The sequence below is a fragment of the Solea solea genome, chromosome 3 (genome assembly GCF_958295425.1).
Source record: "Solea solea chromosome 3, fSolSol10.1, whole genome shotgun sequence".
NCBI classification, from domain to species: domain Eukaryota; kingdom Metazoa; phylum Chordata; class Actinopteri; order Pleuronectiformes; family Soleidae; genus Solea; species Solea solea.
In genome coordinates this window covers 33558884-33576474 of record NC_081136.1, presented here as the reverse complement: position 1 = coordinate 33576474, position 17591 = coordinate 33558884, and the positions used below count along the sequence as shown (strand labels likewise).

The following is a 17591-nucleotide window of genomic DNA, read 5'->3' as shown; positions in this document are numbered from 1 at the left end:
GATGAAGGATGTGGAGACCAGCTCACTTACCCAGAGCTCAGCTCATAATATACAGTAATGCCATGTAAATATCTAGTTTCTGTAAGTTCCAACAACGTTGCGTCCACTCTCGTCCTGGGGGTCTGTGTCATCCAAATGAATGTTCAAACAATCCGTATTATCCCTTTAAAGCTGAAGTTAAAACCAAGCATCAGAACAGGAAGGAAAGTGGCACGGCTGCTGGTGCCAGACGGGCTTGTCTGAGTATTTCAGAAACTGCTAATCCACTGGGATTCGCGCAATAAGGATCTCTAGGGTTTTACAGAAAATGGTCTGAAAAAGGGAAAATATCCAGTGAGCAGCAGTTTCTCGAGGACAAGAAATGCCTTGATGATGCTGGTGAATCAGAGGATAATGGCCAGGCTGGTTTGAAATAAGGCAAAATATTAAAATAACTAAAAATAATCAACCTGTTACAGCCGAGGTATGCAGAGCACCACCTGTGGATGCACAATATGACACATTAATTTGTGCTGATGCATTTGAAAATAATGAAAACTCTGTGACAAATGTTGGCATGTCGTCACCCACAAGAATTCTTTATTCTTGAAAGATTACGACTTTATTCTCATAATATTACAACTTTACTCTTGAAAGATTAGGACTTCATTCTCATAATATAACAACTTTATTCTTGAAAGATTAGGATTTAATTCTCATAATATTATGACTTTATTCTCATAATATTACAACTTTATTCTCATAATATTACGACTTCATTCTCATAATATAACGACTTTATTCTTGAAAGATTAGGACTTAATTCTCATAATATTACGACTTCATTCTCATAATATAACGACTTTATTCTTGAAAGATTACGACTTCATTCTCATAATATAACGACTTTATTCTTGAAAGATTACGACTTTATTCTCATAATATTACAACTTTATTCTTGAAAGATTAGGATTTCATTCTCATAATATTACGACTTTATTCTCATAATATTACGACTTCATTCTCATAATATAACAACTTTATTCTCATAATATTACGACTTCATTCTCATAATATAACGACTTTATTCTCATAATATAACAACTTTATTCTCATAATATAACGTCTTTATTCTCTAAATATTACAACTTTATTGTTGAAAGATTAGGACTTAATTCTCAAAATATTACGACTTTATTCTCATAATATTACAACTTTATTCTCATAATATTATGACTTTAGTCAAACCAGAGGATTCGCCCCCTGGTGGCTGTTTGTTATCGTGTTACCTCCAGGTTTGTCATATGACATCTGCATTTACAGCTATAACACATCCCTGCTTGAGCTTATTCAGATAAAAACACACAAACAGGAGGTCATCTATACATCAGTGGACACACATGACACTTTCTTTTTCCATCTTATTTCCAAAACGAGCATGTGTCTTCATTTCTTAACCCCATGACCTCCACTTCAGGGCTGATAAGAGCGTGTTCACCTACGTATGCAGTGACAGCGCGTGTATGTAACTGGAGCACTGGGTCCTGTCAGAGGGCGGCAGGCAGGGGGTTGGCCTAGGTCAAAGGTCACCAGAGCAGGTGCAGCTATGTTAGGGAACCTTTTAAGTGTAATGAGGTGGGCGTGAACCATTTGTCTACGTGTGAAGGATCGGTGTCACGGCACGGACTGAGTAAACGCAGAGAGAAACAGCTGAATCTTTAACGATTTAAGGAAAACTACTTCAGCATCATGACATAAAGGAGTTATGGTGGCGTTGTTTTTTTTGTGCAGTTTTTCAATCAGATTGAAGTTAATCAATGTAAAGAGAAAAATGGGCAAAGATTTTGCATCACAATGACAATTCACATTATTTGTATCAATACAAATCTAAATATTGCTGCAGCTACAACTGTGCAAGCAACGTAGACACAGAAATTCACGATTTGGTCTGAAAGAAAGAGATTTTGAACGTCTGTATAACGATTTAGAATAAATATCTAATTGTGGTTATTTTTGACAGTATTGGCTGTGTTGATGAAAACGTCTACAATGCAAAAAAACACTCAAAAAAATGAACGGAACACTTCACCATCGTTGATTATATGTGCTATTTTTAATGCAGCTCTCGACAGCTTGGCGATTTTCGTTGGAGGACGTTACGTTATTTTATTGCCAATAATCCTTTTATGTGCAAGTTAGGTGTCAATGTATTTGGCATTATTTCATAAATTAATATATGTTAATAGAAGGGAAAAAAAAACTCCCTGACTCACAATAACAGAAGAAGAAAAAGGATTTGTTGGAAAAGACTCAAAGGGACAGACACAGGGAAGTGGATGTGATCCCAGAATAGAGAGCATGACTCAGCATGAGACCTGGATCTATCTGATTTCAGACTTCATTTACGCCTCTGGCTGAGGTGTGTGTGTGTGTGTGTGTGTGTTATCTTCTCCCCTCCCTCTGTTTCTACACTTTAAAGCCACAGTGTCTGACCATTAGCCGTGCAACAGGTTTGACCGCAACTATAGGAAAATCAGCTGAGGAGGAGAAGAATTGGCTTTATGGTTTGACATGACAGGAAACCTTTTAGATCGAGGGCGTAATTCAAGATTTTTTAAATCAAATTATCTCAGGGGGGTAAAAACCTCTGTTTTGGGGTTTCATTTTTCTACGTCGTGACTGCGACAGCACATGAAGTCAGGTGGAGCAGGAGCCCTGAACCACGACACTACAAGATACTCTTCTTTTGAAGAGATTTTTCTAAAGAGAAAGCAAAAGTGAAAAAGTTCGACAGAAACTTTGACAAAACCACAGATCCTTTACCATCTGGTTCTGACTGGGGTTTTCAAAGTCAAGAATATGCTTTTAAAAAGAAACAGGAGTCTCCCTGCGATGGTGTTTTAATGGACACTGGGGAGAAATAGTGGATATTTTTCACTTTTTATACCGATATCTTTACATTATTTACCTTTTCTCTTCTTTGTGAGGGTCACAGGTGTTGGTGAGAATTTGTGATTTTTGTATTAAACACAAAATAAAAAATTAATAATAGAATAGAATAAATGCCTGACCCAATGTGTCCATAAAACTAAATTATGCACGTATGCAAACTATCCTTGACAGAAATTTGGTTTGCCCTACAGCTATGTCTACTTTCTTTCCAAGTTGAGATAAAATGGAAAAAAACTGTTTGGTATTTAACTTAAGATGGTTCCCACAAGGAGTTCATGGGAAGCAGATTGAAAAAAGCTATTATTACTCAAACTTATTTACGTACTGACACAAAAACAACAAAAAAAGAAATCAGCTTTAAATAAAATCCCCTGTAGACTCAATGTTCTGGGCCGTCAAAAATAATGAAAACATTGTTTTCAAACCTGTTCCAGTTTGTCATAAAACACAAATGTCCCACTGGTAGTAAGCACTTGCTGCTTCAAGTCCTCTTATCTCTCCTGAAACTCATCATTTTTAAAGTGCATTTAAACAGTTGATTCAAGAATTATGGACTAAAGACTGAAAACAGTTTCTCTCCAGTCCTCGTGTTTAATATATGACGCTATAGTTGTGTTTCCGTTATCCTTAGAAATGTGCAAAAACCTAAGTATCACGATAAAATCTGTGATGAATTTTTTTCCAGCACCAGGGAAACAATTCTCCTCATTTTCCACGATGTTAAGACGTCTAAACAAGGCTGACAAACAGGAAACACAAATAAGATGCCAAAGAGAGATACGGATGTTTGAGGATGGCAGCCTGGTTTTAATTGAGCCACTGGGGGATGGGTAATAAGAGCTCTGACTATAAAGAAAGGCATCTAATAAGCTGCACGCCTGACAAAGTAACGTTCAGACGGAGACAAACAGTCACTGTGACTCATCCATCTCCTCCTCAAGTCTCCTTTAATCAGCTGTTAAATTTAACGAGAAATCTGAAGTGACGTTTTCCCTCAGAATTATCGTCTAATTTCCCGAACGTATTTCTTTTTATTGTTTTAATTCCCTCTCCTTGTCCCGCCTCCCTCTCCCTCCTCTCACATGTGTCACTGCAAAGCATAAAGAAGACGAGTGGTGATATCGTCTCCTCCTGACTGAGGTCAATAACACCATAATTGCAGGCTTTGTAAATGTCTTTCAACCTTGTTATCCTCTCCGGCGATATGTTCTCCTCTGAGAATGTCAGTCAGGGAGTTTTACCATGTGCCCACCCCCCCCACCCCCCACCAAGATCTGAAGTGAAGCCTCTGAGACAACAGTATTTTCTGAGCTACTAGATGTAACATGAGATGATTAGAAAATGGCGGGGTGGCACTGGTTCTTAATGGGTTAGTGTTCAATCAACTGATCTTGTGATCTGTGGTTTTTCTTTACCCCCCCAAAATCCAAAATAAGCTTTTATATTTATATCAGGAGCCACGTCAGCCACCATATTGGACCATCCATGTTTTCACAATAGGTCTTTATCATACTTCCTGGTTCCCATTCCTGGTAAATCGTGGAGCAGTATTTACCATTTTCTTGATAAACTATCGGCAGTGCTATTGCGGCACAGAAGAGCGCCTGCACGTCTCGAAAAGTGGGGAGGAAGAGGGTTATTATGAGAATAAAGGGTTAAAAAAAGGTGGTACTCGAAGCCGATTTTCGAGGAACAGCATGTATGAACAGCCTACAAGTCGATGAGGCTCAGGAATCCGCTACTGACCATAACTACACCCGTGACTCCACGAGGGTACTGGATGCTGCTGCCGCTAGAGGCTAAGTTCAGGAGTTTAGAACGTCAGCTGAGGGACGCCACCTACCGTTTCACATGCCCTGCATTGCTCGATGTACACTACATAGACTACGCAGAACAAACGTAGAGTCGTAATTACTACGACGGCATTGTGGACACTGTCCCCTGTCTCCCTCGCAGTTGACGTGACATTCCATGCAGCAGAACAATGAGCGAGTAAAGTTAAACAAGAGAGCACAAACGACAACGTGATGCCTCGGACAAATGACAAAGACTGACTTTTGACCAAGATCCCAAGGACAATCACTTGTCCAGATGCAGACTGTTCTGCAAATCAATAAAAGTGGACGCATTGTTGTCGTCCTCCCATCTAAAGCTGTGGTCCTTGAATTTGAGGGAATTGGTCCTGGAAAGTCCTTCAATGTGTTGTCAACCAAGGTGAGGGAACCCTGCTTCCAATTTTCCGAATAGGTTCATTCAGACAACGTCAGAATTCGGCTTTACCGTGTCAACATGACGCCGCTACAAAGAGCCTGGGGTCAGGCTCAGTTCCCACCTTCCCCCGTGTTTGACCTCGGACTCTGGACCACGAAAGCCTCGCCTGTTAGCCCCGCCCTCGTCCGTCTCGCACACAGCCTCCAATCCAAAGTCAGACCGCGTATCCGTCCTGACAGAACTAACAGCTCCCATTGTATCGCCTCTCCCCACAGGTGTCGCGACACATTAAGTCAGAGGAAAACCGAAATGTTGTGACACCTGCAAGTGTTTGTACACACTGCAGAGCAATCACACCTGCTGGGGAAACTCCAGCACCGTATACTTAAGAATGACAACACCACTGTTTCCCCGTGCTGTGCAATGACTATTTCTAAGAATCGGACATTTAAAAAAGCTCTACACACAGTTAAAAGTTTGACTTTGTGCTATACTTTTTATTTTAAACACAGCCGTCTTTGGAATGAGTCATAAAAAGCACAAAAATATGATCTGTCGCTGCCTGTTTTCTCCTCCTGCTCATCCTCTCCTCCCTCCAGCTGTGTTTTCCTCCCTGCTATGTGTCATTTTGAGCTCTGCTCAAATGACTAAAACCTCCACATCGATGTCACCTTCACACTCTCCGAGCAAACTATCTCGACAACAAACCGTCTCCTCTGCAACTACTGCTACACACGATCTCACACACAATGTGCATCAACATGGAGATTACAGAGAGAGGCCCCCACTGGCCAGAAAGTCCAATCAACGTCAATCTAAATGCCTACATCACAGCTGTTCCATGTTGTAGAGAGTAGCGACCGTCCGCTGTGGTCTGAACACAGGCATTAACAGCTCTCACACAAAAAAACACAACTCCATTAAGGGTCTCAAGAGAAGCCATCACGGGCCATCGATGGGTCCACTTTTCTCTGCAATGTCCTGAAAATATCACGCATTAGACGAGCAAGTGGTGTCTCAAAGATGGTTTTTTTGAGGATGGAGTGGATTATCAAATCCCTACAGCGTCTACTGGGAGATTGGAAAGACGGAACTCATTTTTGTTCAGAAGAACAGAAGAGAGGTGGAATTGCATATTTGGGGTTTTTTTCTGGGCCACAGCGTTGGTGCAGTGGTTTGCACTGGTTGCCTTTGCAGCAAGAAGACCCGAGTTTGGTTGGAACAAGGGCCTTTCTGCATGGAGTTCTCTGGTTTCCTCCCACAGTCCAAAAACAAACAGATTTGGGGATTAGGTAAATTGGACACTCATGTGCGTACTCCGCTGCTTCTTCAGTGCAGACACACATCAACATAGTGCTTCGATCCATGCTTAAAAAACTACTTGTAAACAGGAGATGACGGAATATAACGCTCATATTTACTGCTGGTCTAATCGTACAGGATTAGTATTACCTGGCATCACTTTACCGGACCTTTTCACCCTGACATGGCACATTCATATTAAATCACTGAGAAGCTCTTCATGTAAAACTAATCCCGTCTAAATAGGGCTTTTGTGATTCCCAACGGTGGCGTCATCATCATCCTTAAACTTCTCTTCACTTCTCTATCTGTGTCCTGTGTCTGCACTTGTAAGGAAACTCATAATCCTTGGAATAAGACAACGATTGACATGTGACATCCAGTCTTAAACATTTACACTGCTCGTGCTTTACTATACAGTATGTTATGGCACACAGATGGTGCTTCCTGCACCAGAGACAGACGACCACGCTCGTCGTTCAAACAGCTGTTAGCAATTCCCAAGGTTGCCCAGGAAACAGTGCAATGGAAAATTCTTGGTTATTTCCATGTGGCAAAGGATTGTGCAGAGGATTAACCAAAGACCCAGGTCGCTACTTTACACTCTGACTTTTCCCCTCGCTGAGAAAATGTCTTTTTTTTGTTGAACATTTAACGAGACACTAAAGCAACACTGAGAGGCCACGCGTAAGCAAAGAGTCCAGAGACTTTCAGAGGAGAAGCAGAGGGGGGAGAGATTTATGAGACGCCACCCCCCCCAAAACCCCCGCCCCCACACCCTCTCCATGTCCCTGTATCTTTTCCTACATCTGACTCAGGACACTCAACGACCCTTCCCCAAAGGCTTGCCTAAATATAGACAGAGTTGAGGGAAAGGGAAAGTGGATTGAGAGAAGACAGAAAAGAGCGGGGGAAAAAGAGGGAAAGGTGTCTGGAAAAAATGACACCTTTCACTGCAAGTCGAGATACAGTTGTAGATCGACCGTAGGACCACAAGGTGGTGATATACCCCATTTTAGCTTGATAGAATGAGGCGCTTTTTTCATTTTAGGCCTCAGGGCTAACTATTAAAACAACTTCTTAAGTAAAATGTACATGTTAAAGATCCATAACGGAAGTTTTTATCACTTAAAAAAGTCCATGTTTCCCCTTAGCGACAACTGACCGGAAGTTAAAGAGCTGGCTTGTATTTTAGCCAACGTATTTAACACAATATTCAGATTTCTCGTCCTGCACTTGTGACAGATTTAGCTCCGTCAGCTCCTTGACTGTAGGCGACAACATGCCTCCTGCAACTCCTGAAATATACCTGCTAGCACCAACTACCCCTGAGGATACAGGGTGCAAATCTCTCGCCAAGGAAACCCAAGACACTCAGCCCAGAGCTGGTCATTTCCATCTGCTCGTTACGTGCCATTCGTCCTCTTTGAAAGAATATACGTCACATTTCAAACTTGTTTTTATGAACAAAAGAAAAGAAAAACAGTCTCATTTTTGTGACTTATTGCTACTTTATGTCAGTAAAAAAAAACGGTAAAATGAATCATAACTTGGACAACACATGAGAAGCCTGAATATGTGACCTATAAACACACACACACCCCGGATGTTCATGTAAGGAGTTGTGTATGGCAAACTAACATGTGTGCACCTGCGGCACAGATCCGTGCTGCACACGTAACACTAAGGGTTAATCTCTTTTCCAAAGCACACAGAGACTATATGAGTTTGTATCATTTGGCACATTTTGTCAAATGTGGATGTAAAAAGCATTAAAAGTTTCCTGCAACGTGAGCCAAACTTTTAAAACCCTAAAATAAAGTGTTTGGGGCGATACCAGTTTGGGATTATTTCACTTATCTGTGTAAATCAGAGGGATTATATCTTGGAATAAGAAGGTAACTGAGTCATATTCTTCACAGGCCACTGTCAGTGTGAGCTGACACCAACACAGACGGATACATCACACACTGAGGCAGAAAACTCAATTACTATAAATGAAACAAAAGCAAATTCACAAAGATGGATTTAGAAATATGACATCCAGACCTAATCATTTATCATTTGATGGGTTGTTGTTACTCTTTTCCCAGAGAGTTAGATAAAATAAGATTGATTCCACTGTCACATCTCTTTGGTAAACACTTTATGAAACTGGAGGCAGTGGCTGGTTCACAAACGAGGGGGTGGGGGGTGGTGCAGCTCCGTCCAGAGTCAACAACATCTGCTCGCCAATCTTGTTTGTTTAATTTGTGCAAAAACTAAAGTGTAAAATCATCCATTTGTGGTTTTATGGAGGATGTTGTGTGGCAGGCAGCGGAGAGTCTCGTCACCGCTGTGATGCAATCAGGCGACCAGCGGAGACGGAAGTCCCAGCTGCTGCAGGAGGTAATTATTATGTCACATCAACAGAAACGGCCATTTTTACATTGAAAGGAAAACCACATATAGTACATGACACCAGCAGGTGATCTAGATCTTATAAATAACGTTTCTCTGTTAACTACAGCACACCATGACCTACAATTTCACCACAGGACTTTCATGTATAACTTTGACTTTATTCATACTTTTTTGTTTGTAGGATAATTGTATGGAATTAGATTTGTGTCAATATTTTCAAACAACACTTTTGAAGAAGCAAAAAAAATCATTCAAAAATATTGTATTTTATTGTTTGAAAATGCGCTTGTTCTTTGCGCGATGGTTTTTTGTTTGGGGGCGGGCCTTAGGGAGCTGCCTGCTGATTGGTTACTGAGTTTTGGAACGACAGCCGGAAGTCCTCACGGGTTTGGAGTCACTGTCCGTCTGGCTAGCGACTCCAAGCCCATAACGACTTCCGTTCCATTGAGCTGTCGTTCTAAAACTCAGGGCCTTAATTGCTAGCAATAGGTTTTTTGACAAAAATCCACAAAACCCTTGATTTTTCATAAAATAATAACTGCTGCTAATGCTAACTATGCTTACAATACAAATGACAACTAAGCTAAAGATTAACAAATAACTAATGATAATCAAACTAATAATGCCAAAAAATGCCAATGATTACAATGATGTTAACAGTAATGAAGATAATGGTAATGATGCTAGCAGTAATGGAGATACTAACAATGGTAATGATGCTAGCAGTAATGAAGATAAGGCCCGCCCACACACAAAAACCACAGCACAAAGAACACGTGAGGGAGCGCAAAGTCCTGCGTGTTTTAGAAGTTTCCTTGCTCCAACACACCTGATTCAAAAGGTCAGCTAATCAGCAAGCTCTACAGAAGCCTGGGAACGACCCCTTTATTTGAATCAGGTGTGTTGGAGCAAGGAAACTTCTAATACATGCAGGAGAGTGGGTCCCAGGGACAAAGGATTGAGAAACCCTGCTCTCGTACATCATAAAATTTAAGCGCATGCTGACAAAGTTGCAGTTGCTGTAAACTGATGTATCAGGCCCCCCCTTACAGCTCGGGGCCCCCCCCCCAGGCAACTGCCTGCTCTATCTACTCGGTCGTGATGCACCTGCAACTCACGCAATCCACTGCAAAGCCATGCAATAATATTCAGTGTCTGTTTAAACTGGAGGTGTTGGTTCCACTCTGTGGTGATCTTAGCGGGTGCAGTCTGTGGTGCCGCTGAACCGTGTTGTTACATTAAAATCAATGAGCAGAGGCTGAACAACAGATGAAGCACTTTGTGTAACGCAATACAGTTCAACAGCGCCACTGGCATCGCTGCCTCTGGCTGCAGTATCTCATCACAAACGAGAGTCAGGAACTATTTTAATGCAGGGAGGACTTACTGCATGTGGCAATGTCTACCTGATAATACTGCATAACCAATATTCAATTGCAGGATCACATTTTTGACGTACTAAACGTTAGTGAAAATGGACGAAAATTGGCACACAAATCAGACTGGGCAAAATATTTTATAAAATAAGGGGAATATGTAAAAGTGGTGCAAATTGGCTCAGTAGTGCCCCCAAAGATGAAACCAGGTAGGACAGAGCCGAAACTGAGTTGCACCAAATTCCAGAAAACTTACATACATACATTGAACGATCCACACTAAACTTCATATGTGACACAAGAGACCGACTCTGAACACGTCTACGAACATGAACTTCACCCAAACAGATGTCAGCCATTTTGAATTTAGCCGCCATTTCACCATGAAACAGGAAGTGCCTCATAACTTGTGTACATTGACTGATCTGCCAGGGCAGTGGCTGCGAGGGCCAGCACAATTCATGTTTTGGTTTGGTGTGGAGTTGGTTGCTCAACCCACCACCACCCAACCAATAACGCAGGTTGTAGCACTTCGACAAACAGGTTGCCAGTAGATTAACTACAGCTAAAAAGGCTCACTACCCCTCTCAAAAATGTCTCTTAAGAGAGGAATAGAAAAACGAGTGTCTGCTCTGGAGATGCTTGAGCATATATCCTTCAATTTGTCAAGTATATAACATTTTCACAGCCTTGTCATCTCCTCTCGTGATTATTCTCTGCCGCTGTTCACAGCACAGACACACTTTCAATCTCTCCGATGTCTGACTGCTATCGACAGGTGAAAAAATAATCGAGTAGGTTCAGTGTTTCTAAAAATAGTGGAAGAGTTACATTTGTGTCACGCCGGGTATGAGTGCAATTCCTTCATATATTCTCTATGTAAATGATTTAAATCTTGGCGGAGCATTACCAAGGATCCAAATTTAAAGATACAAATTGTTTCTTTTTTTTTACAGAACCAAAATGGCAGCCTTTGCAATTTACTTACTGCATTTTTTCAGATTATGATTCCAATTTGAATATGATCAAAGGTTCATTTCTGACAAATAAACTGACCTCGCCCAGCGCCGCCCCATGTTGTTCTCTGTTTGAATGAAGTGCCTCCTCATTATTGCCCAATGATCGGTGCAAACACAAGAAGCGCGGCTCTTGAACTGGTTAAGCATGAAATCTATTTAGCCCTTTAAAAAAAAAAAAAACACGCACACACACAGCAAATGAGAGTGGGAGAGACGGAGCATAGGGCGACAGAAACTATGGGGGAAAAAAAGGATGGAGACAAAATATGTCTGTTGGTGACTAAGGCGAAAAGGCGTGGGGAAGCACATGATCAAATCTTGGGAGTCGGGACGGCTGAGATTCAGCACAACGCAAGCACGGCATGTGGGGACATAAATATTAAGTAGAGAAACAGGATCAACAAGGCCGAATTTCTTTTCTCTTTTTTATTTTTTTTTATCTCCCATGATCTCTCAGTGTGTTCACTGGCGCCGGAATCTCAAGGGCACAGTCTGTGACATCAGACTTCAGATTCGATGATGTTAATCATCTGCCTTCAGGCAATGAGGAAAAGACAAGAGGAGAGGAGAGAAGAGGGGAGATATAGGGATGAAGGAAGGCAAATGGGGGGGAGGGGGGGGCGATAGACGGTGAACTAACAAGATGGAGAGAGAAGGTGATGGCGAATGCCAACAGTTATTACAACTTTAAACTGATTAACACAATAATAAAGTCATCTAACTTTTTAGAGTGTGATTAAAGACAGGAGACGAGTGGATGAGGGAAAGGAGAAAAGTAAAGTTGCTCCAACCTTGTGAAAAACATGCCACTTTCTCAGCTTCACTCAGGAAATCAACAAGAACGTCGTCACTAAATTGTCTCCTCAACAGTGAGACAGGCCGTACATAAAAGACTGTGAAAACAACAACAACAACAACAATTTGTTCAGGGTTTGGCAGAACTCTGAGCTGAAAGATGACGAAGATAAGCGTCGTCTTTTTTCTATATTCAAACAAAGAACTCCAGGAACATGGCTCCAACTAAGGATTATTGTCATGCCAATTTGAAAAAATGCACTGCATAAATATCAATTTTACAAGAGTGAAGCTGAAGCTGAATTCAAAGAATTTTGTCAATATCTGGCGATCAAGTCATCGAGTGATAATCGATTAATTGGTCGCAGCCCTGGCTGATTTGTTTTATCTATCAGGGTTTTTTTTTTCCTGCTAGTTCAGTTCCACAGTCGGGTGAATGTAAGTCTGTATCTCGCGCGCCGGCCTGTGTGAATATCATTGTACTCAAGCCACAGATCAATCCACTTAGTGCCCATGAAATATAGGGAGTGAGCGAGCAGGGCCCACTCTGCTAGTCTGACATCATTGTACGCGGCCATTAGTCTGAGTGCCATCACCGCGTCTGCTGGGGATTGAGCTGCATTCACAACCCAAAAAAAAACCACACACAATATAGTCCCCGCCTCTGCTAGAACCATCTGGAACATCTATGGACCTGTTGATGAATGCGAGGTGTGGCATCATGGCACCGAAACAGGCCCGCACACATTTTGGTCACACTGCATTCATGTGGACATAGTGTATGCCTATTAATGTTATAAATATAGAAGCTGTGGGTGTCAGATTTTGAGAAGAAATCCCCCTCTCCGTGCTGCCGGTATCTTCACTACTTCAAACGCTGTGACTGTGTGAGCTTACATGACTTCATGTTGTAAATGGAGGTGAATGAATAACAGAGACAAACCCAAACTACGCTCCTGCTTCTCGGAAATTCATCCAGTATAACATTTTGTGACATACTTTAAACCAAAACTACTGTGACGAGACAGGTACTAAGCAGGGGCTTTTTTAAGACCTTGAATGGTGCTTGGATTTTTTTGGACGCTTGACTTTGAAACACAAGAATTATCCATCTGACTGAGTAGTAGTGTGCTTTGTAGATAGAGAAATTGAATTAAGTCGTCAAATGAAAGCTGCTTGGCCCGGGCCACACTCTCTGAGCTCTGAAAGCTTACTTCCAGACAGCAGACAGACTGTACGTCTTCCTGTCCTTCTGTTATCATTCTCCTTATGTTATCGTGGGCAGAGACCTTTGGAAATGAAAGAAAACAAACAGCATAGAAAGCAACGTGGAAATGTTGCAGGTTTGTTTGTTTCCTTGGACGAGCAGGACATATGTTCTTGTGTGTCTCATTAGCTAAGTATTCCAGTGGGATGTTGAGGAACAGCTCAAATTTGTCTTGTTGTCCTGTTTGCCTACAAGAACAAGAACCTGTCTTCTGACTGGACAATGAGACAACTGCGGCTGTATCACCACTTTTTTGAGGACAAAGATGGGATAAGAATTATTGGTTGCAACCTACGTGTGGACCGGGCCTGAAAGTTCTTGAAAAGTACTTGAATTTAACCTCAGATAAGATGTATGAACTCTGCACCTACTCTGAAACCATGGCCTGATTTCTGTCCCGATCTGGTCCTTCCGACAATCGTGGGTATGTCCAATTCTAGGCTGATTTGAACAGATTATCTGGCCAAATTATCCTGTAATGTGAGGGGATTAAAAGACGCGATTTTAACATCAGAGTCTTCCCAATTTTAAATCGGAAACATGTTCGATATTTACGATATTACGGATTTTGCGTACTTTCGTTTTAGAACCGTAACTGGATTCTGCGTTCTCAGCACAAAACATCGCAAACACAGCAGTGTTAACTGACAACAGTCCACCAGCAAGATCCAAAATCGCTGTAATCTCCTCCCCTGAAATAATTCAAAGTGTGTGGTCCCGCGTCTTGACTGGATCGTCCAGTCTGTGCTTTCTCAGGATTAAAATCATTCAAAAATGTATGTCTGAGACTCATAAACACAAGTTATTTCCCAAGAGTTTCTCACAAGGTCTGCAGCATCGAAAGAAACACATTATTATCCTGCGTTAAACTTGACAGAAATGTTGTCAGGCTACAACATCACATCAGCCAAATCATTATGCATTCATACAAATGAGGGGGAAAAAAGCCCAAACTGTGGTGTTTTAAAAATGTTTCAGGACCACATTGAGACCTCAAGATTCCTCCAGAGATGATTCATGTGACAGAAAGCCACATACCACTCTGCTGCAAGACTGGCAACACATGGCCAGTGGCTTTAAATATCTTATATTGCAAGGAGAAGTTGTGCCCATAAGCAAAAATGCAAACATCATGACTTGACAAGGAGTGAAAACAAAACGCTCCAAGAGTTTGATCATGTACCAAGTAGAAAGACATAGGAATGTTTTTACTTTACTATTATTATAGTCTGTGTACTGTTAGAGTTTCCACAGCCAACAGGCTGTTTTTGAAGCTGTACTCACGTCTGCGCTGTTGGGAATTGCCCCGCGTACACGGACGACACTGTTGCCAGGAGCAAAAGTAGACAGACGGAGTGATCCATATTTATTTCACTTTCGACCGCAATCCACGCGGAGAAGAGACAGAAAAATGATATGTATAAAAAAACAACAACAACATGAAGACAAATCCACAATTCCACCGCGTCGTCCGTGCGCACTTCTCATCCAAACGCCTCACACCGCCATCGGTGCGCGTTTGGAAACAAATCTTATCTGGTGTGTGTGTGTGTGTGTGTGTGTGTGTGGAGTTGAGGAGTGTGCTTTTTTTGGTTCAGCTGTGTGTGCGCGTGTGTGTGAGAAAGTGTGAAACTGTGATAGGGCTTTTTAAGCAGATCTATCGCGTGTGTGTCAAAAAAATAAAAGCAGAAAAAAGGGGGTGGGCGCAGTTAGATCTTCAGCTCGGCCGGCGGAGGAGCGGTGCCACTCCGTACACTGCAAAAAATGTCGGGAAAATAAGGCAAAACAAAATCTAGGGAAGAGTATTAGGGCCACGTGTAATAACAACAACAATAATAATAATAACAATAATAATAATAATGATAATAGCAATTTAACAGCGTGAGCAAAAAAGTCATGAACATTAGATTAAAGTAGAATTCTGAGATTAAAGTTAGAATTCTGAGATTTAAGTCAAGAATTCTGAGATTAAAGTATGAATTCTGAGATTAAAGAAAAAGACAGAATTCTGATCTTAAAGTCAGAAATCTGACTTTATTTCCCTCAGAAGTCATGCTGTTTTTCATGCAATTTATTTTTTTGTTCTACATGTTGCCCTAATTCCGTAGAATTCAATGTGTTAACAGGTGGACAGATAATTATACAAAAAGCAACACTTATTTGCAACTTTTTAAAAGTCATTTCCATTAATAACCCAGAATTCTTTGGTAGCATCACCCCAAAAAAGTGGTCATACTAACCCTAAATCTCCAGGGTTATAATAACTCATAGCCGAGTCTGACACTATTTGATTCCGCCACAAATAACCAAAAAAAAAAAAGTAAATTGGGCCATTTTTAGCCAGGGGTTGTTTTTTTTGAGTACACATACTGTGGTGTTATGTCATGTATTCAATACATTTAATCTGAGAAAAAGCACAAAAATTACATTCAAGTGTATGTTACTGTTTTTTTTTACTGTTGTAGGGTTTCTTTTTTTTTTTTACAGTGTGCTTTCTGGCGTTTGTCTTCCTGGCTCACACATGTTTCCGGGCATCCTCTCTAATCACCACAAACTGCAGCAATCACACATGGATCTCACGCCTTCATCAAGCACTGGACACTTGACACACACACACACACACTCACACTTTCTCAGTACTGTACCTCTAAACACCAGGGAATGCCACCTTCTAGTTTCCATTCTGATTAATGGTCAGCAGGACTCTCCTCAGCTGAAGATCACCACAAAACAACTGTTTTATCTTCTCTTTTAAAATGGAAACACGGAAGTAAAAATTTCAAGTTTTTGGCACCTGATGATTGGAATAGTTCAATCTGAGTTTGAAGATGTTAGAGTTTAGGTCCAGAATCCACCACAAACCAGGTAGAACATCTGACATGTGCACATAAGGACACAAGATTTTCTTTTTGCAGACCCCCTCGAGTGACTGCTGTCTCCGTCAGATTCTGTGAATCACCACAATCCCAGTCAGTCCCCGTTTATTAAAGGTTCCCCCTCATTGTGTGTACTTATGCACACATGCAATAATACATTCTTTTGCCACGAGGGCTGTGATAAAAAAAGAAAAAGAAAAAAAGAACAGAATAGAAAGTGACATTTGCTTTGCGGGGGGACAATCATCAGCAAAGTAAACACCAGAATAAAGTGTCCTTTCTAATGAGTTTCTCTCAAAAGTCCCTTGTGACATACAAAACTAATCTTTGTCTAATTTCCTCAGAGGTCCTCACTTTTGTACTCATTTTCACATGTCTGTATATGTGTATATATATATATATATACACATATACAGACATGTGCAGACAGAGAGCGGTAGCAGGTGTGTCACACAAAGAAGAGATTTATTGTGCAAATAGTCCTTCCCTGGTCCTCTAACTCAGGTTTCAGCCCACGGAAAAGCTGCTCATCAGGAAGCTTTTTTTGAAGTGTATTTACACAGCAAAAGTGAAGAGGCAGCATTCAAATATGAAGCTAAGTGCTAGCATAGCTGATGAAAAAAGCGGGTAAAGGGTAAGGTACAGACACAAGTTTTAAAAAAATATTCTCACTAAGAGTCTGGAACGACTCTCCTCTCGATGACACGTGTGAAAGCCATCACATTAGGCAAATACAAACTCTAAAAACACAAGGACTTGCTTGTGTTTGTGAATCATGTGAGCAAATGCGACACTCTCTTTTTACACAGGGATTAAATTAGTTTTGACAAGTGAAATGCACTTTGACTAAACGCATCCAATTTCCATAAACAATTATACTAACTACAAAGCTGCAATAATCAGCATTTTCTTCACAATAGTAAATCAGTTGGCAGTGCATAATGTGAAATTTGCCGCATGTGACTCTGCTCTGTCACGCTTAAGTTGTAATTTTTGCCTTAAATTAAGGTTTTTGAAAATAAAAATAAAAATCAGCGAGGCCGAAATAAATAACACAACTGGCTTCAAGCGCCGAAAGATAAATGTTTTCACTGGCATTTTAGGTTTGATCTCTATTCTGCGGTTCACTGCACTTTTGTTTTTACCGGTAAACCACTGAGGTTCAGCTGTTTTCAGGTCATGTGTTCAGGAAAGAGCAGCAAAAGAGCCGAGTTCAAGTCTGTGTGTAACAGGGAGCGACAGAGCGCACTGATATAAAGGTTGTTTCCCAGTGAATTAGGAATGTGTGTGTGTGTGTGTGTGCCTGGCAGGCAGCAGGTGTAGCCTCTGTAACCAGCTCCCCGACCCCACCCACCTGCACATGGAATTGCCCATCTGCTGTCGCCTAGCAACGGCTTTCACTGTCTCCACG

General features: G+C 41.2%; 1 protein-coding gene across 1 annotated transcript in view; it reads right to left on the bottom strand.

Annotated features, from left to right (window-relative positions):
- Positions 1-14929, bottom strand: part of cacna2d1a (calcium channel, voltage-dependent, alpha 2/delta subunit 1a) — an 86679-nt gene extending 71750 nt beyond the window's left edge. The window contains exon 1 of the mRNA XM_058624205.1: positions 14589-14929. Coding sequence (XP_058480188.1) covers positions 14589-14668 — 80 coding nt within the window. The 5' untranslated portion in view covers positions 14669-14929. The remainder of the gene's footprint in view (positions 1-14588) is intronic.
- Positions 14930-17591: the final 2662 nt, after the last annotated feature.